This window comes from Oncorhynchus gorbuscha, linkage group LG09 (assembly GCF_021184085.1).
Source record: "Oncorhynchus gorbuscha isolate QuinsamMale2020 ecotype Even-year linkage group LG09, OgorEven_v1.0, whole genome shotgun sequence".
Lineage (NCBI taxonomy): Eukaryota > Metazoa > Chordata > Actinopteri > Salmoniformes > Salmonidae > Oncorhynchus > Oncorhynchus gorbuscha.
The window spans coordinates 80817196-80842765 of NC_060181.1; the positions used below are offsets into that span (position 1 = coordinate 80817196).

Below are 25570 nucleotides of genomic sequence, written 5' to 3' on the forward strand. Positions count from 1 at the left end.
AGGTCCGCAGGGAGGCGAGTTTTCCTCCATTTCCGCTCGGCTGCCCGGAGCCCTGTTCTGTGAGCTCGCAATGAGTCGTCGAGCCACGGAGCGGGAGGGGAGGACCGAGCCGGCCTGGAGGATAGGGGACATAGAGAGTCAAAGGATGCAGAAAGGGAGGAGAGGAGGGTTGAGGAGGCAGAATCAGGAGATAGGTTGGAGAAGGTTTGAGCAGAGGGAAGAGATGATAGGATGGAAGAGGAGAGAGTAGCGGGGGAGAGAGAGTGAAGGTTGGGACGGTGCGATACCATCCGAGTAGGGGCAGTGTGGGAAGTGTTGGATGAGAGCGAGAGGGAAAAGGATACAAGGTAGTGGTCGGAGACTTGGAGGGGAGTTGCAATGAGGTTAGTGGAAGAACAGCATCTAGTAAAGATGAGGTCGAGCGTATTGCCTGCCTTGTGAGTAGGGGGAAGGTGAGAGGGTGAGGTCAAAAGAGGAGAGGAGTGGAAAGAAGGAGGCAGAGAGGAATGAGTCAAAGGTAGACGTGGGGAGGTTAAAGTCGCCCAGAACTGTGAGAGGTGAGCCGTCCTCAGGAAAGGAGCTTATCAAGGCATCAAGCTCATTGATGAACTCTCCGAGGGAACCTGGAGGGCGATAAATGATAAGGATGTTAAGCTTGAAAGGGCTGGTAACTGTGACAGCATGGAATTCAAAGGAGGTGATAGACAGATGGGTAAGGGGAGAAAGAGAGAATGACCACTTGGGAGAGATGAGGATCCCGGTGCCACCACCCCGCTGACCAGAAGCTCTCGGGGTGTGCGAGAACACGTGGGCGGACGAAGAGAGAGCAGTAGGAGTAGCAGTGTTGTCTGTGGTGATCCATGTTTCCGTCAGTGCCAAGAAGTCGAGGGACTGGAGGGAGGCATAGGCTGAGATGAACTCTTCCTTGTTGGCCGCAGATCGGCAGTTCCAGAGGCTACCGGAGACCTGGAACTCCACGTGGGTCGTGCGCGCTGGGACCACCAGATTAGGGTGGCCGCGGCCCTGATTGGTTATACAACACCGGTCTGTGTAGAGTACAGTTGAGTTGTTCGTGTTAATGTGCATGCCAATGCAATAGAATCCTATTAAGATGCATTCTGCCGCCAACAAAATCTCTGCGGCAGTCCCGGTTATCTCCGGAACAGTATCGGTTAGCTCCACGGCAGTCTCGGTTAGCTCCAGGACAGTCTCGAGGCTACTGCTCGCCTGAGAATGCGCGCAGCTTTGAGGGAAAACTGCTCACAACGGCAGACCATGTGTAACCAAACCAGCCCAGGACTCTCACTTCTTCAACTGTGGGTGCTGAGGAGTAATCCTGATTGTTTTTCTGGGGAAAAACACATTCTGATTGTCTGGGCCTGGCACCGCATGGGTAGACCCCTGACCAGTCAGGTGAAATCCATAGATTAGGGCGTTTTGAATTTATTTCAAATGACTGATTTCCTTATAAATGATCAGAGGCCGTCTGCACTCTTTTAAGGTTCTTACTACTGAAAACTATCTGTACTAACTGTAACTCAGTAAAATATGTTTTTTTGTTCAGTATAACTACAGGGAACTAATTATAGCCTTAAACTTACTGAACCTGAGCCCCTCTCTCTCTCTCTCTCTCTCTCTCTCTCTCTCTCACTGTCTCCCTATCTGTCTCTCTGTCTCTCCCTCTGACTCTCTGTCTCTGTCTCTCTCTACCTGTCACTCTCTCTCTTTCTCCCTCTCTCTCTCTCTCTCTCTCTCTCTCTCTCTCTCTCTCTCTCTCTCTCTCTCTCTCTCTCTCTCTCTCTCTCTCTCTCTGTCTCTCTCTTATTGTCTCTCTTTCTCCCATTCTCCCATTCTCCCTCTCTCTCTCTCTCTCTCTCTCTCTCTCTCTCTCTCTCTCTCTCTCTCTCTCTCCTTCTCCCTCTCTCTCTCTCTTTCTCACTCTCCTCCCTCACTCTCTCTCTTTCTCACTCTCCTTCTCCTCTCTCTCTCACTCTCCTTCTCCCTCTCCCTCTCTCTCTCTCACTCTCCTTCTCCCTCTCTCTCTCTCTCTCTCTCTCTCTCTCTCTCTCTCTCTCTCTCTCTCTCTCTCTCTCTCTCTCTCTCTCTCTCTCTCTCTCTCTCTCTCTCTCTCTCTCACTCTCCTCTCTCTCTCTCTCTCTCTCTCTCCTTCTCCCTCTCTCTCTCACTCTCCTTCTCCCTCTCCCTCTCACTCTCTCACTCTCCTTCTCCCTCTCTTTCTCTCTCTCTCTCACTCTCCTTCTCCCTCTCCCTCTCACTCTCTCTCTCACTCTCCTTCTCCCTCTCTCTCTCTCTCTCTCTCTCTCTCACTCTCCTTCTCTCTCTCTCTCCTTCTCCCTCTCTCTCTCACTCTCCTTCTCCCTCTCCCTCTCCCTCTCTCTCTCTCTCTCTCTCTCTCTCTCTCTCTCTCTCTCTCTCTCTCTCTCTCTCTCTCTCTCTCACTCTCCTTCTCACTCTCCTTCTCCCTCACTCTCACTCTCCTTCTCCCTCTCTCCTCTCTCTTTCTCACTCTCCTTCTCTCCTCTCTCTCTCTCTCTCTCTCTCTCTCCTCTCCTCTCTCTCTCTCACTCTCCTTCTCCCTCTCTCTCTCTCTCTCCTTCTCCCTCTCCTTCTCTCTCTCTCTCTCTCTCTCTCTCTCTCTCTCTCTCTCTCTCTCTCTCTCTCTCTCTCTCTCTCTCTGCTCACACCCCCCTCTCTCTCTCTCTCTCTCTCTGTATATATATATATATATATTCAATTAGCTTTATTTGCTTAATTGGCATGACATAACAATGTACATAATGCCAAATGCTTATTTTGTATATTTACAATATAAAAAAAATGAGAATCAAAATTGTCAACGGGACAACGGTAACAACAATAACCAAGTGTCAAAATAACCATACATTCAACAATAACAATAAGCATACAGTAGAGGACATGTGCAGGTTGATTGGTCTGTCAGACACTGTCCCTCAACTTATGGCAGGCAGCAATGTAGTGCGCTGCCAACCCACAACCTGTCCTCCCCCAACAGGACGGGTAGCCTACTCTCATCAGAGAGGTCTTTGAAACCTTGAATAAGGGTTTCAAATTTGGGGAAATGACACTCTAATTGTTTTATATTTTTTACATTTTGTCAGGAAATGCAGCTCCGTCTCAGGTTCTGCTGTTGTGCAGTGGTTGCACAGCCTTTCCTCTACAGGGAGACAGGTTTTCCTGTGTCGACCCTTCTCAATGGCAAGGCTGTGCTAACTGAGCCTGTACTTTGTCAGGGTTTTTCTAAGGTTTTGATCAGTAACCATGGTCAAATATTTAGCCACAGTGTACTGTCGATTTAGAGCCAGATAGCACTGCATTTTGCTTTGTGTTTGTGCTTGTGTTTCCCAATAAGCAATGTCGTTTTGTTTTGACGGTGGAATTTGGTTTATCCTGATTGATTGGATGTTCTGGTCCTGAGGCTTCTTTATGTTAGTAGAACAGGTTTTGTGAACTCAGCCCCAGGACCAGCTGGATGAAGGGACTATTTTCTTTGCTCAGCTCTTGGCATTGCAGGGCTTGGTAGTGATATGAGAGGGGGTCACTGTATTTTAGATGTTTCCAAAACTTAATTGCTCTTTTTTTGGGGGGGGGGGTATTGGCCTAATTCTGCCCTGCATGCATTGTTTGTAGTTTTCTTCTGCACATGTAGGATGATCTGCATGCAGGGTTTCAATGGGGTGTTTGTCCCATTTGATGAAATCTTGGTTTGCAAGTGGACCCAACACCTCGCTGACATAAAGTGCAATTGGTTCAATGACATATTCCATTAGTTTTAGCCAAATTTCTATTTGGGTATTTCAATTTGAATTAGCTTTCTAATGGCATAGAATGCCCTGCGTGCTTTCTCTCTCAGTTCATTCACTGCCTCATTAAGGTGTCCAGTTGAGTATATTTTTAAACCTAAGTAATTGTAGTGTGTGCAGTACTCTATATATTTTGTACCAATTGAGAACTTTGGTCTAATTCCCTGAGATCTGGATCTTCTCTGGAAAATCATTATTTTAGTCTTTTTGGGGTTTACTGACAGGGCCCAGGTCTGGCAGTACTGTTCTAGCAGGTCCAGGCTCTGCTGTAGGCCATGTGCTGTGGGTGACAGCAGGCATAGGTCATCTGCGAAGAGTAGGCATTTAACTTCTGAATTGTGGAGACTAACACCAGGGGCTGAGGATTTTTCTAGAATAGTGGCCAATTCGTCGATGTAAATATTGAAGAGTGCAGGTCTCAGATTACAACCCTGACGAAGGCCCCGCCCCTGGTTAAAGAATTCTGTTATTTTCTTGCCAATGTTAATGCTGCACGTATTGCCAGTATACATCGATTTAATTATGTCATATGTTTTACCCCCTACACCACTTTCAATAACTTTGTAGAACAGTCCTGTATGCCAAATAGAATCAAATGCTTTTTGGAAGTTGATAAAGCAAGATTATATTTTGGTATTATTTTGGTGGACATGTTTATCTATCAGGGTGTGTAGGGTGTAAATATGATCAGTTGTGAGATGTTTTGGTATAAATCCAATTTAGCTTTTACTCTAGACATTGTGCTTGTTAAGGAAGTTTTGAACTCTTACATTTATAATACTACAGAAAACCTTCCCCAGGTTACTGTTCACACAAATGCCTCTGTAATTGTTAGAGTCAAATTTGTCTGCGTCCTTAAAGATTGGGGTTATGAGTCCTTGATTCCAGATGTCAGGGAAATAACCTACAATCAGGTTGTCCATATGTCAACATTTTGTATTGCTAATTCCTCTTGTTTAGATGTTTTAGTTTTTATACATCTGTCTCTCACTCTCTCTCCCTCTTTCCCTCTCCCTCTCTCCCCCTCTCTGTCTCTGTTTCTGTCTCGCTCACTCTCCCTCTCGGTCTCTCTTTCTGTCTCTCTCTTTCTGTCTCTCTCTCTCTGTCTCTCTCTCTCTTCCTGTCTCTCTATCTGTCTCTCTCTTTCCCTCTGCCTCTGTTTCTCCCTCTCCCTTTCCCTCACTCTCTCGCTCTCTTTCCCTCTCTCTCTGTGTCTCTCTCTCTCTCTCGCTCTCTCTCTCTCTCTCAGATGAGCAGCAGTAAGGTATTTCTGAGGTACTGGCAAGCTGACCAGCTCAATGACCGCTGCCACCAACTACACAGGAAGATCATCATCTGCCAGAAAGGTACAACAACTTGCATCCCTGTGTGTGTCTGTGTGTTATTAACCCCTCTCTTTCCCCCTATCCTCTGTCAGTGATACGTGGCTGGCTGGCTAGGCAGCGTGTGCGCCATAGACTGTCGTCCCAGCCGACTGAGGACTGCAGTATCCAGAGGTTCCTCCAGGGAGCAGAAGACCAGGGCCTGTGCACCTACGACCACCTGGTCATCCAGAACGCCTCTGACATCGCCCGCGAGAGCAACCACCAGCGCTGCCATGGCAACGGGTCACACAGCAACAGTCCGCCCCTCGGTGAGAGGCCCGAGCCAGTTGGCGAAGAGGAGGACACCCCCAAAAGGTAATAGACCACTGCTTTCGCCCTCGTAGAGAAGTCGCTCCTTGTGGTTTTGTGTTTCTCCTTTGATTTGAAGCTAATAGTATGATGTAATACAATGATAATGGATTGAATATAGACTATATTCTGTGTCTGTAAGTAACTCACCCAATCCACCACAGATACTATAGAGATGTAGAGGTCACAAGGTGTATGTACAGTATGTGTACAGTGTGTGTACAGTGTGTGTACAGTGTGTGTGTGTCATGTGATGTGTGAGTTATGGTGTCATTGAGCCTGTGCTGGTTGGTGACTATAATTCCATATTAGGATTGCTAGGATAATGAGTTAAACATCAGCATGTGTTAATGTTTCAGCACTGTCCCCAAGCCTACACTGGCCTATAGCTGCAGCGCATTCAAGGTTATCAAATCCAATCCAATTTTATTTGTCAAATGTGCTGAATATAAAAGGTGTAGACCTGAAATTCTTACTTACAATACCTTAACAAACAATGCTGTTCAAGAAATAAAGTGAAGAAAATATTTACTAAATTAATTCAAGTTAAAAGTTAAATAAAAAGTTAAACTGTAAAATAACAATATCGAGGCTATATACAGGGGGAACTGGTAACTAGTCAATAAGTGGGGTTACAGGTTAGTTGAGGTCATGTGTCCATGTAGGTAAGGGAACAGGTTAGTTGAGGTCATGTGTCCATGTAGGTAAGGGTACAGGTTAGTTGAGGTAATGTGTACATGTAGGTAGGGGTACAGGTTAGTTGAGGTAATGTGTACATGTAGGTAGGGGTACAGGTTAGTTGAGGTAATGTGTACATGTAGGTAGGGGTACAGGTTAGTTGAGGTAATGTGTACATGTAGGTAGGGGTACAGGTTAGTTGAGGTAATGTGTACATGTCGGTAAGAGTACAGGTTCGTTGAGGTAAGGGTACAGATTAGTTGAGGTAATGTGTACATGTAGGTAGGGGTACAGGTTAGTTGAGGTCATGTGTACATGGAGGTAAGGGTACAGGTTAGTTGAGGTAATGTGTACATGTAGGTAGGGGTACAGGTTAGTTGAGGTAATGTGTACATGTAGGTAGGTACAGGTTAGTTGAGGTCATGTGTACATGTACGTAAGAGTACAGGTTAGTTGAGGTAATGTGTACATGGAGGTAAGGGTACAGGTTAGTTGAGGTAATGTGTACATGTAGGTAGGGGTACAGGTTAGTTGAGGTAATGTGTACATGTAGGTAGGGGTACAGGTTAGTTGAGGTAATGTGTACATGTAGGTAGGGGTACAGGTTAGTTGAGGTCATGTGTACATGTACGTAAGAGTACAGGTTAGTTGAGGTAATGTGTACATGGAGGTAAGGGTACAGGTTAGTTGAGGTAATGTGTACATGTAGGTAGGGGTACAGGTTAGTTGAGGTAATGTGTACATGTAGGTAGGGGTACAGGTTAGTTGAGGTAATGTGTACATGTAGGTAGGGGTACAGGTTAGTTGAGGTAATGTGTACATGTAGGTAGGGGTACAGGTTAGTTGAGGTAATGTGTACATGTAGGTAGGGGTACAGGTTAGTTGAGGTAATGTGTACATGTAGGTAGGGGTACAGGTTAGTTGAGGTAATGTGTACATGTAGGTAAGAGTACAGGTTAGTTGTGGTAATGTGTACATGTAGGTAGGGGTACAGGTTAGTTGAGGTAATGTGTACATGTAGGTAGGGGTACAGGTTAGTTGAGGTCATGTGTACATGTACGTAAGAGTACAGGTTAGTTGAGGTAATGTGTACATGGAGGTAAGGGTACAGGTTAGTTGAGGTAATGTGTACATGTAGGTAGGGGTACAGGTTAGTTGAGGTAATGTGTACATGTAGGTAGGGGTACAGGTTAGTTGAGGTAATGTGTACATGTAGGTAGGGGTACAGGTTAGTTGAGGTCATGTGTACATGTACGTAAGAGTACAGGTTAGTTGAGGTAATGTGTACATGGAGGTAAGGGTACAGGTTAGTTGAGGTAATGTGTACATGTAGGTAGGGGTACAGGTTAGTTGAGGTAATGTGTACATGTAGGTAGGGGTACAGGTTAGTTGAGGTAATGTGTACATGTAGGTAGGGGTACAGGTTAGTTGAGGTAATGTGTACATGTAGGTAAGGGTACAGGTTAGTTGAGGTAATGTGTACATGTAGGTAGGGGTACAGGTTAGTTGAGGTAATGTGTACATGTAGGTAGGGGTACAGGTTAGTTGAGGTAATGTGTACATGTAGGTAGGGGTACAGGTTAGTTGAGGTAATGTGTACATGTAGGTAGAGGTACAGGTTAGTTGAGGTAATGTGTACATGTAAGTAAGGCTACAGGTTAGCTGAGGTAATGTGTACATGTAGGTAGGGGTACAGGTTAGTTGAGGTAATGTGTACATGTAGGTAAGGGTACAGGTTAGTTGAGGTAATGTAAACATGTAGGTAGGGGTACAGGTTAGTTGAGGTAATGTGTACATGTAGGTAGGGGTACAGGTTAGTTGAGGTAATGTGTACATGTAGGTAGGGGTACAGGTTAGTTAAGGTAATGTGTACATGTAGGTAGGGGTACAGGTTAGTTGAGGTAATGTGTACATGTAGGTAAGGGTACAGGTTAGTTGAGGTAATGTGTATATATATATAGGTAGGGGTACAGGTTAGTTGAGGTAATGTGTCTGTAACGGATGTGAAACGGCTAGCTTAGTTAGCGGTGCGCGCTAAATAGCGTTTCAATCAGTGATGTCACTTGCTCTGAGACCTTGAAGTAGTGGTTCCCCTTGCTCTGCAAGGGCCGCGGCTTTTGTGGAGCGATGGGTAACGATGCTTCGTGGGTGACTGTTGTTGATGTGTGCAGAGGGTCCCTGGTTCGCACCCGGGTATGGGCGAGGGGACGGTCTAAAGTTATGCTGTTACATTGATGCTGTTGACCTGGATCATTGGTTGCTGCGGAAAAGGAGGAGGTCAAAAGGGGGGTTAGTTGAGGTTAATGTGTACATGTAGGTAAGAGTACATGTTAGTCGATGTAATGTGTACATGTAGGTAAAGTGATTATAAATAGATAATAAACAGCAAGTAGCAGCTGTGTAAAATCATAGTCCAGAATGTGTACATGTACACACAAGTGTTGAAGAATATTTGACCGTTGCCTTTCATTTTTTTAGAATTCTCAGCACAATTTCTCCAACTGTTGCCGCAACTGTCAATGCATTCAAATAAATAGAGAACTCGTACCGGAGCCGCGTTGGTTGGGAATTGTGCGGAGGTGCGTGTTCAGGCTATGCATCCCCCGGGGTGTGTATCTATGTCACAGTGAGACGTCAGACTATCCTTTCCTGGTGTCAGTGGACTTTGATTTACACTTTATATAGCTTGTAGTTGGCATGGCAACCATTGTTTGAATTGTAAGACGGGCCCAAAATGCTTTTCCAGTGTAGGGACTAAAGAATGAGAGAGGCTGTCATTTTAGAATGTATTCCTGTATTCCTTATGAACATGCTAATCAGGCAGAGATAAGCCTCCAATTGGCCAGAACAGCTGAAAGTCTGATTGTGTTTTAAAATGCAATTTAACATTGGGGGTGTACATCCTGCAGAGAGAGGAAACACAAAAACAGAGACCCACACATACACACAACACTCTTACCTGTACTTCTGTCCTTCATGTGCCCTTGTATGCTAACAGGACATCTGCTACTGGGACAGAGACTGGAAGATGGGGGCTTGGGAGGGAGATATTAAGAGGGGGAGGAGAGAGCATTGAGGAGGGAGAGGGAAGGGAGGGAGATACAGAAGGGAGAAGGGGTCGGGATGTCACTGGTAATCCCCCCTTTCCTTCATCCTCCTTCTCCTCCTTCCTCTCAAGAGTCATTTTCTCTCCCACACACACTAATACTGTCATCAGCATTAGGAGGGGTTAACAGGTGAGGAGGGGGTGTGTGGAGAGGGGGAGGGGGATACGGGTGAAGGATGGTATGTGGAGAGGGGCATGGGGAATATGGATGAAGGAGGGTGTGTATAGAGAGGTGGAAGGGGGATATGGGTGAAGGAGTGTGTGTGTAGAGAGGTGGAAGGGGGATATGGGTGAGGGAGGGTGTGTGTAGAGAGGTGGAAGGGGGATATGGGTGAGGGAGGGTGTGTGTAGAGAGGTGGAAGGGGGATATGGGTGAAGGGGGTATGTGTAGAGAGGTGGAAGGGGAATATGGATGAGGGAGGGTGTGTGTAGAGAGGTGGAAGGGGGATATGGGTGAGGGAGGGTGTGTTTAGAGAGGTGGGAGGGGGATGTGGGTGAGGGAGGGTGGGTGTGGAAGGGGATGATATGGGTGAGGGAGGGTATGTGTAGAGAGGTGGAAGGGGAATATGGATGAGGGAGAGTGTGTGAGAGGGGGGAGAGAGGTGGATGGGTGAGGGAGGGTGGGTGGGATGTGGAAGGGGGATGGGAGGGAGGGTGTGTGTAGAGAGGTAGAAGGGGGATATGGGTGAGGGGGGTGTGTGTAGAGAGGTGGAAGGGGGATATGGGTGAGGGAGGGTGGGTGTAGAGAGGTGGAAGGGGGATATGGATGAGGGAGGGTGTGTGTAGAGAGGTGGAAGGGGGATATGGATGAGGGAGGGTGTGTGTAGAGAGGTGGAAGGGGGATATGGATGAGGGAGGGTGTGTGTAAATGTAAATGTAGAGTGGTGGAAGGGGGATATGGATGAAGGAGGGTGTGTGTAGAGAGGTGGAAGGGGGATATGGATGAAGGAGGGTGTGTGTAGAGAGGTGGAAGGGGGATATGGATGAGGGAGGGTGGGTGTAGAGAGGTGGAAGGGGTATATGGGTGAAGGAGGGTGTGTGTAGAGCGGTGGAAGGGGGATATGGATGAGGGAGGGTGTGTGTAGAGAGGTGGAAGGGGTATATGGGTGAAGGAGGGTGTGTGTAGAGAGGTGGAAGGGGGATATGGATGAGGGAGGGTGTGTGTAGAGAGGTGGAAGGGGGATATGGGTGAAGGAGGTTGTGTGTAGAGAGGTGGAAGGGGGATATGGGTGAGGGAGGGTGTGTGTAGAGGGGTGGAAGGGGGATATGGGTGAGGGAGGGTGTGTGTAGAGAGGTGGAAGGGGGATATGGGTGATGGAGTTGGAGGTGGAGGGGTGGATGGTATTGTGTCTCTGGGATCGCTGTGGGAGTGTCCCATTCCAGATTACTACGCTACTCCCACTCTTACCAAAGTCAGTCAGAAACCTCTTCAGGCTATAAAGGCCCTCCATATACACACACATGCTATGTTATGTTATGTTATTCTACCCTCGTGGGGACATAAAATTAATTTCCATTCAAAATTATATTTTCCCTAACCACTAACCCCTTATCTTTACCTTTTTCTAAACCTAACCACTACAATTAAAATAGCCTTTGTGCTCATGGGGACGTGGGAAATGTCTCCACGAGGTAGAATTTTCCTTGTTTCACTATCCTTGAGAGGACTCTTCTTCTGGGGACTTTTTAGGTTCCCACAATGATATAAGAACTAACCAACTCACACACACACAAACACACACACAGAGACACAGATACAGACACACTATCTCTATCAACCTTTACAGACAAACACAACCCCCCTCCACCTGGTCCAGAGGGACCAACAGATGGCTTCCTCCAGATTGGAGAAGGAAATATCAACCTACAGAGCAGAGTGAATATCATATTATCATATTACAGCAAGCCGATTAGACTTACACATTTAAAGCAGAAATAATCCATAGAGTTTCCACTCTTTATCCCCCGTATTGGCCTCTTTAGAATGCATGTGTTGCATGACAGATGATGCAGCCATACATTTGAGTGGAGTCTGTGGATGATATGATGGGAATAATTCAATTAATCTGGATTTGTAGATGGAAAGTAATTATCTTATTGTTGTTGCTCTCAAGGAAAATCCATCTTATTATGTTTGGTTGGAACCAGGATCAAATATCAACAGAAGGTGTGTTTGTCCATCATGAGGTTTAAAGGAGAGAGGGAGGAGGGATGGAGATAGGAAATAGAAATAGACAGAACGTGGGATGGAGAGGAAGAGAGTGATTTAGAGCAATAGAGAGAGAGAAAGACTTGTGGAAATGGGGAGAAAAATACTTTATTTCTCAATCTGATTTCCCATGTAGGGTTGTGGAGAAGAGGAGAAACCAAGACGGTTCTGTCAATGGGGGGAGCCGGAATATCCGCCACTTCCGCTCCAGCTCAGTGCCCATCCCCCTGGCTATAGAGAACTTGGTACATTCCAGCCATGGCCCATCCATCAGACCGGGCCTTCAACAGGCGGCCCATACCACTGAGGATGGGGGAGGCCTGGCATCACCACGGAAACAGCCTCCCCCTAAACCCAAGCGGGACCCCAGCACTCGTCTGAGTGCTTCCTACGAGGCGGTCAGTGCCGGACTGACCCTGGGACCCCCGAGAGAGAGCCCCACTCCTGAGGGCTATGGGTCCCCTGCAGGGAGCCCCCCCAAAACACAGCTGTCACCTACGGATGGTGCATATATACACCACAACACACCAACTATCATTACCTTAGCCTCTATGTAGCCCAAAACACAGCTGTCAGTGTGACTGTTGTGAACTGTTTCTCCTCTCATCTCTCCCCTCCCCAGCTCTGTCCAAGCCGCGACCCCACAGTGATGACTACACAACCATGAGGAAGGTGCCTCCTCCCAAGCCCAAGAGGAACCCCAACACCAAGCTCACTGGCTCCTATGAAGAGATCAACGCTGCCGGCTTTAACCTCCTCCAGCTCCGCCCCGCTGATGTCAAACTGGCCCTGCTGTCCCGCACTGGAGGGCTAGGGGGTATGGGGTGTCTGAGAGGGCTGATACAGCGTGCAGCGTCTGTGGATGGCCCACAGGGGGCGACACTGAGCCTGCACCATAACCAGGATGAGGAGGATGTGTACATAGAGATGGTGGGGGCTCAGGGCAGGAGTTACAGTCGGGGAGGGAGTTACCAGGACCCCCCCGACAGCACCGAGCAGGGAGACACCGAGGCCGTCTACGAGGAAATGAAATACTTCCTGCCCGAGGAGGCGGGACTTCCTGTGGGAGGGGCAGTTGCTGCGGCGAAGGCAGCTGGGAAGCTGGAGGCGTTAGGGTTGATGTTAGGGGGGTTAGGGTTGGGATTGTCTCCCTCTCAGAGTGGAGAGGGGACGAGGGCAGGGCTGGGGGGTGTATCTACTACCATGGAGGCCCAAACATCTGCCGCCGGAGGAAACAGCAAGCCCCCTCATAGTAAAGAAGGAGGGTGTGACATCCCTGCACCATTCCCCAACCTGCTCACCCACCGCCCCCCTCTCCTGGTGTTCCCCCCCTCCCCTGTCACCTGTTCCCCTGCGTCTGACGAGTCGCCCCTCACCCCTCTGGAGGTGAAGAAGCTGCCTGTGTTTGAGTCCAACCTGAACTACGCCGGCCCAGACAGCCCCCTCTCACCTCAGTACTACCGCCAACGCGCTGACTCCTCCCCCTCTCTTTCCGTCCTCCTCCCAGACAAGCCCAATCCTCCCCTCACCCCTCCGCCTCCCCCTCCTCCCGCCAATACCCTGCCTCCCCCTATCGCCCCCTCCCACTTTCCCTTCCCCCCAGAGTCCAGCATACTCTCCCTTACCCGGGCTGCTTCTATCACAGGTGGGGGCGGCTTGGACTCTCCCAAGCCCTCCTACGCTTCCTCGTCTCATAGGGCTGCGGGGGACAAGCCCCCTCCCTACTCTCCGGCCAAGTCCACCCGCCCAGAGCCGCGCCGTGCCCACTCCTGCTCATCCTCACCCCTGCTGTTCAACCCAGCCAATGGGAGACCCCTGACCAGCCCTCAGCCAGCTCTGGATGAGCTCAACACCCTGTTCAGCTCTGGACGCAGCCTGCTCAAGAAGACCACTACAGGACGCAAGATGAGGGAGGGAGGTGAGTCACAATGTAACACACACACATACACAGATGACCTTTACCTCTGTGAATTCCTTCACACACTATCTCATACACCCCCTGACCATACACACACACACACACACACACACACACACACACACACACACACACACACACACACACACACACACACACACACACACACACACACACACACACACACACACACACACACACACACACACACACATTTGACCCAGATAACCCCAGAACTTTGTCTTTGTATGTCTTTGTGTGTCTTTGTGTGTGTGCACGTATGTGTGTGTGCGTGTGTGTGTGCAAGTGTGTGTTGCTAAACTCTGAGGTGATGAAGGCATGAATCCATCACAGCAGAGGCTAATTCCAAATAATGTATGCAGAGCAAAATACTGATACCTGCTAATTATAAAAATCCTAAAAAGTGCCTATTTCTACAACTACCTAAAAGGAAGCGGTTCCCAAACCTTTCATAACAAAGCCATCACCTACAGAGAAATTAACTTGGAGAAGAGTCCCCTAAGCAAGCTGGTCCTGAGGCTCTGTTCAAAAACACAAACAGACGCCACAGACCCCCAGAACAGCAACACAATTAGACCTAACCAAATCATGAGAAAACTAAAAGATAAATACTTAGCACATTGGAAAGAATTTACCAAAAAACTGAGCAAACTGGAAAGCTATTTGGCCCTAAACAGAGATTACACAGTGGCAGAATACCTGAACATAGTGACTGACCAAAACTTAAGGAAAGCTTTGACTATGCATAGACTCAGTGAGCATAGCCTTGCTATTGAGAAAAGCCGCCGTAGGCAGACCTGGCTCTCAAGAGAAGACAGAATGTGTGCACACTGTCCACAAAATGAAGTGGAACTTCCTAACCTCCTACCAAATGTATGACCATATTAGAGATACTTATTTCCCTCAAATTACACAGACCCAGAAAGAATTTGAAAACAAACCCAATTTTGATGAACTCCGAAATGTGCCATCACAGCAGCAAGATTTGTGTCCTGTTGCCACGAGAAAATGACAACCAGTGAAGAACAAACACCATTTTTATGTTTATTTATTCTTCCCTTTTGTACTTTAACTATTTGCACATCGTTATAACACCGTACACAGCCATAATATAACATTTTAAATGTCTCTATTCCTTTAAAACATTTGTCAGTGTAATGTTTACTGTTCATTTTTATTTTTTATTTCACTTTTGTTTACTGTCTGTTTCTCTTACTTTGGCAATGTAAACATATGTTGCCCATGCCAAAAAAAAGCCTTTGAATTGAATTAAAATTAATTAATTTCAGGAGCGAGGAGGAGGAGGAGGAGGAGGAGAGAGGGTGATTTCCCTTCTTCAGATTGTGAAAGATATGTCACTCCCCACATGTAATCACACTTGTCTTAATTAAGCGACAGGACGTCTCAGTTGAACGTGTAATGCTTGCACGGCATGACACCCACCCACACACTGATGCTGATGCTACTGTACAGTACATTAGTGCAAACAATGAAAAATAATCTCAACCATTATCAAACTCTGATGTGATGTAGGATGAAATCTAACTAATAAATCAATGACAACACAATCACATAATTATGTCATCACGATGTATAAATCTGATATTAAAACACCTTATTTGGGTTAGATCATATGGAGTAACAAAGGGTAGATGAGCTGATATTAAACAGGTGTCTATAGGCATTGAGACACAAAGACTAAATTATGATTATCAGGTGTTAACTGCAGCTGGGGAGAGAGCCACTCTGTCATACGCAGGTACTCTCTCTACCAGACCCCAATCTAACCTCATATAAGATCATTAAAATCATTGATATAGACTCAATCTCATCAGAGATATGATGTTTGCTGGAAATGTAACATCCAATACCACCTAAATATCACAGCTATATACCAATCATACCCCAGCTTGGAATATTCCATATCATTCTGGAACGGTACAGTAACAACATGATGGGAATTGATTTGGGGTTCCAGGCCTCTGAAGGGGAACAGATGGTCTGGTCACAGCCGTGTCTTCTACTGATGATGTTAAGAGATGACTTTAGAAAGGCAATTTCACCAAATGTCACTACGCATGCAAGTCCCAGTTTACATATGGCAGGGTGGAATCAGGCTGATAAATGGGACTCAGGTGTCCCTCGTCTCGCTCTCCTATTTACACACACACACACACACACACACACACACACACACACACACACACACACACACACACACACACACACACACACACACACACACACACACACACACACACACACACACACACACACCAACACACACACACTCACTCACTCAACACTCACTCACTCACTCACTCACTCACTCACTCACTCACTCACTTTACAGTACCCATATATATGTTTTGTAGCTCTATCTGTGTTTAGTACCTGTATAGTGCATGCAGAGCAGCATATGTAGGCCCCTTAGTACCGGTGAAGCAGGACCTCACCTTTGGAGAAGAAGAGCAGTATATCAATGGAGGGTCAACACTAGAGCTGCACTAGGTCACAGTGTTCCAAAACATGTGGTCCTGTGTAGCTCAGTTGGTAGAGCATGGCGCTTGTAACGCCAGGGTAGTGGGTTCGATCCCCGGGACCACCCATACGTAGAATGTATGCACACATGACTGTAAGTCGCTTTGGATAAAAGCGTCTGCTAAATGGCATATATTATTATTATTATTATTATTACATGTACGAGATCGATGGGGCTGTAGTGGCGCGGATCGAGAGCTTCAATTTCCTTGGCGCACACATCACTAATGACATAACATGGTCCACACATACGCGAACAGCTGTGAAGGGGGCACGACAGCGCCTCATAAGAGCCTCATAAGACCGCTAAATAGCCATAAGACTGCTAAATAGCCATAAGACCGCTAAATAGCCATAAGACTGCTAAATAGCCATAAGACTGCTAAATAGCCATAAGACCGCTAAATAGCCACAAGACTGCTAAATAGCCTTGCTAAATAGCCATAAGACTGCTAAATAGCCTTGCTAAATAGCCATAAGACTGCTAAATAGCCATTAGACCGCTAATAAGCCATAAGACTGCTAAATAGCCTTGCTAAATAGCCATAAGACTGGTAAATAGCCATAAGACTGCTAAATAGCCATAAGACCGCTAAATAGCCACAAGACTGCTAAATAGCCATAAGACTGCTAAATAGCCATAAGACTGCTAAATAGCCATAAGACTGCTAAATAGCCACAAGACTGCTAAATAGCCATAAGACTGCTAAATAGCCATAAGACTGCTAAATAGCCTTGCTAAATAGCCATAAGACTGCTGAATAGCCATAAGACTGGTAAATAGCCATAAGAGTGCTAAATAGCCATAAGACCGCTAAATAGCCATAAGACTGCTAAATAGCCATAAGACCGCTAAATAGCCACAAGACTGCTAAATAGCCTTGCTAAATAGCCATAAGACTGGTAAATAGCCATAAGACTGCTAAATAGCCATAAGACCGCTAAATAGCCACAAGACTGCTAAATAGCCATAAGACTGCTAAATAGCCATAAGACTGCTAAATAGCCACAAGACTGCTAAATAGCCATAAGACTGCTAAATAGCCATAAGAATGCTAAATAGCCATTAGACCTCTAATTAGCCATACGACTGCTAAATAGCCATAAGACCGGTAAATAACCATAAGACTGCTAAATAGCCATAAGACTGCTAAATAGTCATTAGACTGCTAAATAGCCATAAGACTGCTAAATAGCCATAAGACTGCTAAATAGCCATAAGACTGCTAAATAGCCATAAGACTGCTAAATAGCCATAAGACTGCAAAATAGCCATAAGACCGCTAAATAGCCACAACACTGCTAAATAGCCATAAGACTGCTAAATAGCCATAAGAATGCTAAATACCCATAAGACTGCTAAATAGCCATTAGACCGCTAAATAGCCATAAGACTGCTAAATAGCCATAAGAACGCTAAACAGTCATAAGACTGCTAAATAGCCATAAGACTGCTAAATAGCTCCACAGATCTCTGCATACTGGTATTCCCTGTATAAGACTGTTACTGATAAAATAGCCATAAGACTCTAAAGCTCCACATTGATCTGGTAGTCATTAGACTGCTAAATAGCCATAAGACTGCTAAATAACCATAAGACTGCTAAATAGCCATAAGACTGCTAAATAGCCATAATATATATATATATAAGACTGCTAAATAACCATAAGACTGCTAAATAGCCATAAGACCGCTAAATAGCCACAAGACTGCTAAATAGCCTTGCTAAATAGCCATAAGACTGCTAAATAGTCTGTATGTAGCTCCACATTGATCTGGTACTGGTAATGTCTGTATATAGCTCCACATTAATCTGGTACTGGTACTCCCTGTATATAGCTCCACATTTATCTGGTACTGGTAATCTCTGTATATAGCTCCACAATGATCTGGTACTGGTACACTCTGTATATAGCTCCACATTGATCTGGTACTGGTACACTCTGTATATAGCTCCACATTGATCTGGTACTGATAATCTCTGTATATAGCTCCACATTGATCTGGTACTGGTAATCTCTGTATATAGCTCCACATTGATCTGGTACTGGTAATCTCTGTATATAGCTCCACATTGATCTGGTACTGGTATTCCCTGTATATAGCTCCACATTTATCTGTTACTGATAATCTCTGTATATAGCTCCACATTGATCTGGTACTGGTAATGTAAGCTCATTGATCTGTACTTGTATATATAGCTCCACATTGATCTGGTACTGGTAATCTCTGTATATAGCTCCACATTGATCTGGTACTTGTATTCCCTTTATATAGCTTCACATTGATCTGGTACTGGTACTCCCTGTACATATCTCCACATTGATCTGGTGTTGGTATTCCCTGTATATAGCTCCACATTGATCTGGTATTGGTAATCTCTGTATATAGCTCCACATTGATCTGGTACTTGTATTCCCTGTATATAGGTCCACATTGATCTGGTACTGGTAATATCTGTATATAGCTCCACATTGATCTGGTACTGGTATTCCCTGTATATAGCTCCACATTGATCTGGTACTGGTATTCCCTGTATATATCTCCACATTGATCTGGTACTGGTAATATCCATATATAGCTCCACATTGATCTAGTGCTGGTACTCTCTGTACATAGCTCCACATTGATCTGGTACCGGTAATCTCTGTATATAGCTCCACATTGATCTGGTACTGGTAATGTCTATATATAGCTCCACATTGATCTGGTACTTGTATTCCCTGTATATAGCTCCACATTGATCTGGTACTGGTAATCTCTGTATATAGCTCCACATTGATCTGGTACTGGTACTCCCTGTATATAGCTCCACATTTATCTGGTACTGGTAATCTCTGTATATAGCTCCACATTGATCTGGTACTGGTACACTCTGTATATAGCTCCACATTGATCTGGTACTGGTACACTCTGTATATAGCTCCACATTGATCTGATACTGATAATCTCTGTATATAGCTCCACATTGATCTGGTACTGGTAATCTCTGTATATAGCTCCACATTGATCTGGTACTTGTATTCCCTGTATATAGGTCCACATTGATCTGGTACTGGTAATATCTGTATATAGCTCCACATTGATCTGGTACTGGTATTCCCTGTATATAGCTCCACATTGATCTGGTACTGGTATTCCCTGTATATATCTCCACATTGATCTGGTACTGGTAATGTCTGTATATAGCTCCACATTGATCTGGTACTGGTAATGTCTGTATATAGCTCCACATTGATCGGGTACTTGTATTCCGTGTATATAGCTCCACATTGATCTGGTACTGGTATTCCCTGTATATAGCTCCACATTGATCTGGTACTGGTAATGTCTGTATATAGCTCCACATTGATCTGGTACTGGTAATCTCTGTATATAGCTCCACATTGATCTGGTACTTGTATTCCCTGTATATAGGTCCACATTGATCTGGTACTGGTAATATCTGTATATAGCTCCACATTGATCTGGTACTGGTATTCCCTGTATATAGCTCCACATTGATCTGGTACTGGTATTCCCTGTATATATCTCCACATTGATCTGGTACTGGTAATGTCTGTATATAGCTCCACATTGATCTGGTACTGGTATTCCCTGTATATAGCTCCACATTGATCTGGTACTTGTATTCCCTGTATATAGCTCCACATTGATCTGGTACTGGTAATGTCTGTATATAGCTCCACATTGATCTGGTACTGGTAATCTCTGTATATAGCTCAACATTGATCTGGTACTTGTATTCCCTGAATATAGCTCCACATTGATCTGGTACTTGTATTCCCTGTATATAGCTCCACATTGATCTGGTACTTGTATTCCCTGAATATAGCTCCACATTGATCTGGTATTGGTAATGTCTGCATATAGCTCCACATTGATCTGGTACTGGTAATGTCTGTATATAGCTCCACATTGATCTGGTACTGGTACTCCCTGTATATAGCTCCACATTGATCTGGTACTGGTACTCCCTGTATATAGCTCCACATTGATCTGGTACTGGTACTCCCTGTATATAGCTCCACATTTATTATTATTATTATTATTTTTTCACCTTTATTTAACCAGGTAGGCTAGTTGAGAACAAGTTCTCATTTGCAACTGCGACCTGGCCAAGATAAAAGCATAGCAGTGTGAACAGACAACACAGAGTTACACATGGAATAAACAATTAACAAGTCAATAACACAGTAGAAAAAAAAGGGGCAGTCTATATACAATGTGTGCAAAAGGCATGAGGAGGTAGGCGAATAATACAGTTTTGCAGATTAACACTGGAGTGATAAATGATCAGGTCATGTACAGGTAGGTGTGCAAAAGAGCAGAAAAATAAATAAATAAAAACAGTATAAAAAACAGTATGGGAATGAGGTAGGTGAAAATGGGTGGGCTATTTTCCTATAGACTATGTACAGCTGCAGCGATCGGTTAGCTGCTCGGATAGCTGATGTTTGAAGTTGGTGAGGGAGATAAAAGTCTCCAACTTCAGCGATTTTTGCAATTCGTTCCAGTCACAGGCAGCAGAGTACTGGAACGAAAGGCGGCCAAATGATGTGTTGGCTTTAGGGATGATCAGTGAGATACACCTGCTGGAGCGCGTGCTACGGATGGGTGTTGCCATCGTGACCAGTGAACTGAGATAAGGCGGAGCTTTACCTAGCATGGACTTGTAGATGACCTGGAGCCAGTGGGTCTGGCGACGAATATGTAGTGAGGGCCAGCCGACTAGAGCATACAAGTCGCAGTGGTGGGTGGTATAAGGTGCTTTAGTGACAAAACGGATGGCACTGTGATAGACTGCATCCAGTTTGCTGAGTAGAGTGTTGGAAGCCATTTTGTAGATGACATCGCCGAAGTCGAGGATCGGTAGGATAGTCAGTTTAACTAGGGTAAGCTTGGCAGCGTGAGTGAAGGAGGCTTTGTTGCGGAATAGAAAGCCGACTCTTGATTTGATTTTCGATTGGAGATGTTTGATGTGGGTCTGGAAGGAGAGTTTGCAGTCTAGCCAGACACCTAGGTACTTATAGATGTCCACATATTCAAGGTCGGAACCATCCAGGGTGGTGATGCTAGTCGGGCATGCGGGTGCAGGCAGCGATCGGTTGAAAAGCATGCATTTGGTTTTACTCGCATTTAAGAGCAGTTGGAGGCCACGGAAGGAGTGCTGTATGGCATTGAAGCTCGTTTGGAGGTTAGATAGCACAGTGTCCAATGACGGGCCGAAAGTATATAGAATGGTGTCGTCTGCGTAGAGGTGGATCAGGGAATCGCCCGCAGCAAGAGCAACATCATTGATATACACAGAGAAAAGAGTCAGCCCGAGAATTGAACCCTGTGGCACCCCCATAGAGACTGCCAGAGGACCGGACAGCATGCCCTCCGATTTGACACACTGAACTCTGTCTGCAAAGTAATTGGTGAACCAGGCAAGGCAGTCATCCGAAAAACCGAGGCTGTAGAGTCTGCCGATAAGAATATGGTGATTGACAGAGTCGAAAGCCTTGGCGAGGTCGATGAAGACGGCTGCACAGTACTTGTCTTTTATCGATGGCGGTGGTAATCTCTGTATATAGCTCCACATTGATCTGGTACTGGTACACTCTGTATATAGCTCCACATTGATCTGGTACTGGTACACTCTGTATATAGCTCCACATTGATCTGGTACTGATAATCTCTGTATATAGCTCCACATTGATCTGGTACTTGTATTCCCTGTATATAGCTCCACATTGATCTGGTACTGGTAATATCTGTATATAGCTCCACATTGATCTGATTCTGGTATTCCCTGTATATAGCTCCACATTGATCTGGTACTGGTATTCCCTGTATATAGCTCCACATTGATCTGGTACTGATAATCTCTGTATATAGCTCCACATTGATCTGGTACTGGTAATATCTGTATATAGCTCCACATTGATCTGGTACGTGTATTCCCTGTTTATAGCTCCACATTGATCTGGTACTGGTATTCCCTGTATATAGCTCCACATTGATCTGGTGTTGGTAATCCCTTTATATAGCTCCACATTGATCTGGTACTGGTAATGTCTGTATATAGCTCCACATCGGTCTGGTGTTGGTAATCCCTGTATATAGCTCCACATTGATCTGGTACTTGTATTCCCTGTATATAGCTCCACATTGATCTGGTACTGGTACTCCCTGTATATAGCTCCACATTGATCTGGTACTGGTGCTCCCTGTATATAGCTCCACATTGATCTGGTGTTGGTAATCCCTGTACATAGCTCCACATTGATCTGGTGTTGGTACTCCCTGTATATAGCTCCACATTTATCTGGTACTGGTTCACTTTGTATATAGCTCCACATTGATCTGGTACTGGTGCACTCTGTATATAGCTCCACATTGATCTGGTACTGGTAATCTCTGTATATAGCTCCACATTGATCTGGTACTGGTAATCTTTGTATATAGCTCCACATTGATCTGGTACTTGTATTCCCTGTATATAGCTCCACATTGATCTGGTACTGGTAATATCTGTATATAGCTCCACATTGATCTGGTACTGGTATTCCCTGCATATAGCTCCACATTGATCTGGTACTGGTATTCCCTGTATATAGCTCCACATTGATCTGGTACTGATAAGCTCTGTATATAGCTCCACATTGATCTGGTACTGGTAATCTCTGTATATAGCTCCACATTGATCTGGTACTTGTATTCCCTGTATATAGCTCCACATTGATCTGGTACTGGTAATCTCTGTATATAGCTCCACATTGATCTGGTACTGGTATTCCCTGTATATAGCTCCACATTGATCTGGTACTGGTAATGTCTGTATAGAGCTCCACATTGATCTGGTGTTGGTATTCCCTGTATATAGCTACACATTGATCTGGTACTGGTACTCCCTGTATATAGCTCCACATTGATCTGGTGTTGGTCATCCCTGTATATAGCTCCACATTGATCTGGTGTTGGTATTCCCTGTATATAGCTCCACATTGATCTGGTACTGGTATTCCCTGTATATAGCTCCACATTGATCTGGTGTTGGTAATCCCTGTATATAGCTCCACATTGATCTGGTACTGGTATTCCCTGTATATAGCTCCACATTGATCTGGTACTGGTAATGTCTGTATATAGCTCCACATTTATCTGGTACTGGTAATCTCTGTATATAGCTCCACATTGATCTGGTACTGGTACACTCTGTATATAGCTCCACATTGATCTGGTGTTGGTATTCCCTGTACATAGCTCCACATTGATCTGGTGTTGGTATTCCCTGTATATAGCTCCACATTGATCTGGTACTGGTACTCCCTGTATATAGCTCCACATTTATCTGGTACTGGTAATCTCTGTATATAGCTCCACATTGATCTGGTACTGGTACACTCTGTATATAGCTCCACATTGATCTGATACTGATAATCTCTGTATATAGCTCCACATTGATCTGGTACTGGTAATCTCTGTATATAGCTCCACATTGATCTGGTACTTGTATTCCCTGTATATAGCTCCACATTGATCTGGTACTGGTAATATCTGTATATAGCTCCACATTGATCTGGTACTGGTAATGTCTGTATATAGCTCCACATTGATCGGGTACTTGTATTCCCTGTATCTAGCTCCACATTGATCTGGTACTGGTATTCCCTGTATATAGCTCCACATTGATCTGGTACTGGTAATGTCTGTATATAGCTCCACATTGATCTGGTACTGGTAATCTCTGTATATAGCTCCACATTGATCTGGTACTGGTAATGTCTGTATATAGCTCCACATTGATCTGGTACTGGTAATGTCTGTATATAGCTCCACATTTATCTGGTACTGGTAATCTCTGTATATAGCTCCACATTGATCTGGTACTGGTACACTCTGTATATAGCTCCACATTGATCTGGTACTGGTACACTCTGTATATAGCTCCACATTGATCTGGTACTGGTACTCCCTGTATATAGCTCCACATTTATCTGGTACTGGTAATCTCTGTATATAGCTCCACATTGATCTGGTACTGGTAATCTCTGTATATAGCTCCACATTGATCTGGTACTTGTATTCCCTGTACATAGCTCCACATTGATCTGGTGTTGGTATTCCCTGTATATAGCTCCACATTGATCTGGTACTGGTACTCCCTGTATATAGCTCCACATTTATCTGGTACTGGTAATCTCTGTATATAGCTCCACATTGATCTGGTACTGGTACACTCTGTATATAGCTCCACATTGATCTGATACTGATAATCTCTGTATATAGCTCCACATTGATCTGGTACTGGTAATCTCTGTATATAGCTCCACATTGATCTGGTACTTGTATTCCCTGTATATAGCTCCACATTGATCTGGTACTGGTAATATCTGTATATAGCTCCACATTGATCTGGTACTGGTAATGTCTGTATATAGCTCCACATTGATCGGGTACTTGTATTCCCTGTATCTAGCTCCACATTGATCTGGTACTGGTATTCCCTGTATATAGCTCCACATTGATCTGGTACTGGTAATGTCTGTATATAGCTCCACATTGATCTGGTACTGGTTATCTCTGTATATAGCTCCACATTGATCTGGTACTGGTAATGTCTGTATATAGCTCCACATTGATCTGGTACTGGTAATGTCTGTATATAGCTCCACATTTATCTGGTACTGGTAATCTCTGTATATAGCTCCACATTGATCTGGTACTGGTACACTCTGTATATAGCTCCACATTGATCTGGTACTGGTACACTCTGTATATAGCTCCACATTGATCTGGTACTGGTACTCCCTGTATATAGCTCCACATTTATCTGGTACTGGTAATCTCTGTATATAGCTCCACATTGATCTGGTACTGGTAATCTCTGTATATAGCTCCACATTGATCTGGTACTTGTATTCCCTGTATATAGCTCAACATTGATCTGGTACTGGTAATATCTGTATATAGCTCCACATTGATCTGGTTCTGGTATTCCCTGTATATAGCTCCACATTGATCTGGTACTGGTATTTCCTGTATATAGCTCCACATTGATCTGGTACTGATAATCTCTGTATATAGCTCCACATTGATCTGGTACTGGTAATCTCTGTATATAGCTCCACATTGATCTGGTACTTGTATTCCCTGTATATAGCTCCACATTGATCTGGTACTGGTATTCCCTGTATATAGCTCCACATTGATCTGGTACTTGTATTCCCTGTATATAGCTCCACATTGATCTGGTACTGGTACTCCCTGTATATAGCTCCACATTGATCTGGTGTTGGTAATCCCTGTATATAGCTCCACATTGATCTGGTACTGGTAATCTCTGTATATAGCTCCACATTGATCTGGTACTGGTACTCCCTGTATATAGCTCCACATTTATCTGGTACTGGTAATGTCTGTATATAGCTCCACATTGATCTGGTGTTGGTATTCCCTGTATATAGCTACACATTGATCTGGTACTGGTATTCCCTGTATATAGCTCCACATTGATCTGGTACTGATAATCTCTGTATATAGCTCCACATTGATCTGGTACTGGTAATATCTGTATATAGCTCCACATTGAT

At 44.9% G+C, this 25570-nt stretch overlaps 1 protein-coding gene across 1 annotated transcript in view; it reads left to right on the forward strand.

The window, feature by feature from the left end:
* Window positions 1–25570, forward strand: part of LOC124044168 (unconventional myosin-XVI-like) — a 519573-nt gene that overhangs the window by 230091 nt on the left and 263912 nt on the right. Inside the window, exons 29-32 of the mRNA XM_046363671.1 lie at window positions 5092–5188; window positions 5260–5521; window positions 11645–12012; window positions 12131–13426. Coding sequence (XP_046219627.1) covers window positions 5092–5188; window positions 5260–5521; window positions 11645–12012; window positions 12131–13426 — 2023 coding nt within the window. The remainder of the gene's footprint in view (window positions 1–5091; window positions 5189–5259; window positions 5522–11644; window positions 12013–12130; window positions 13427–25570) is intronic.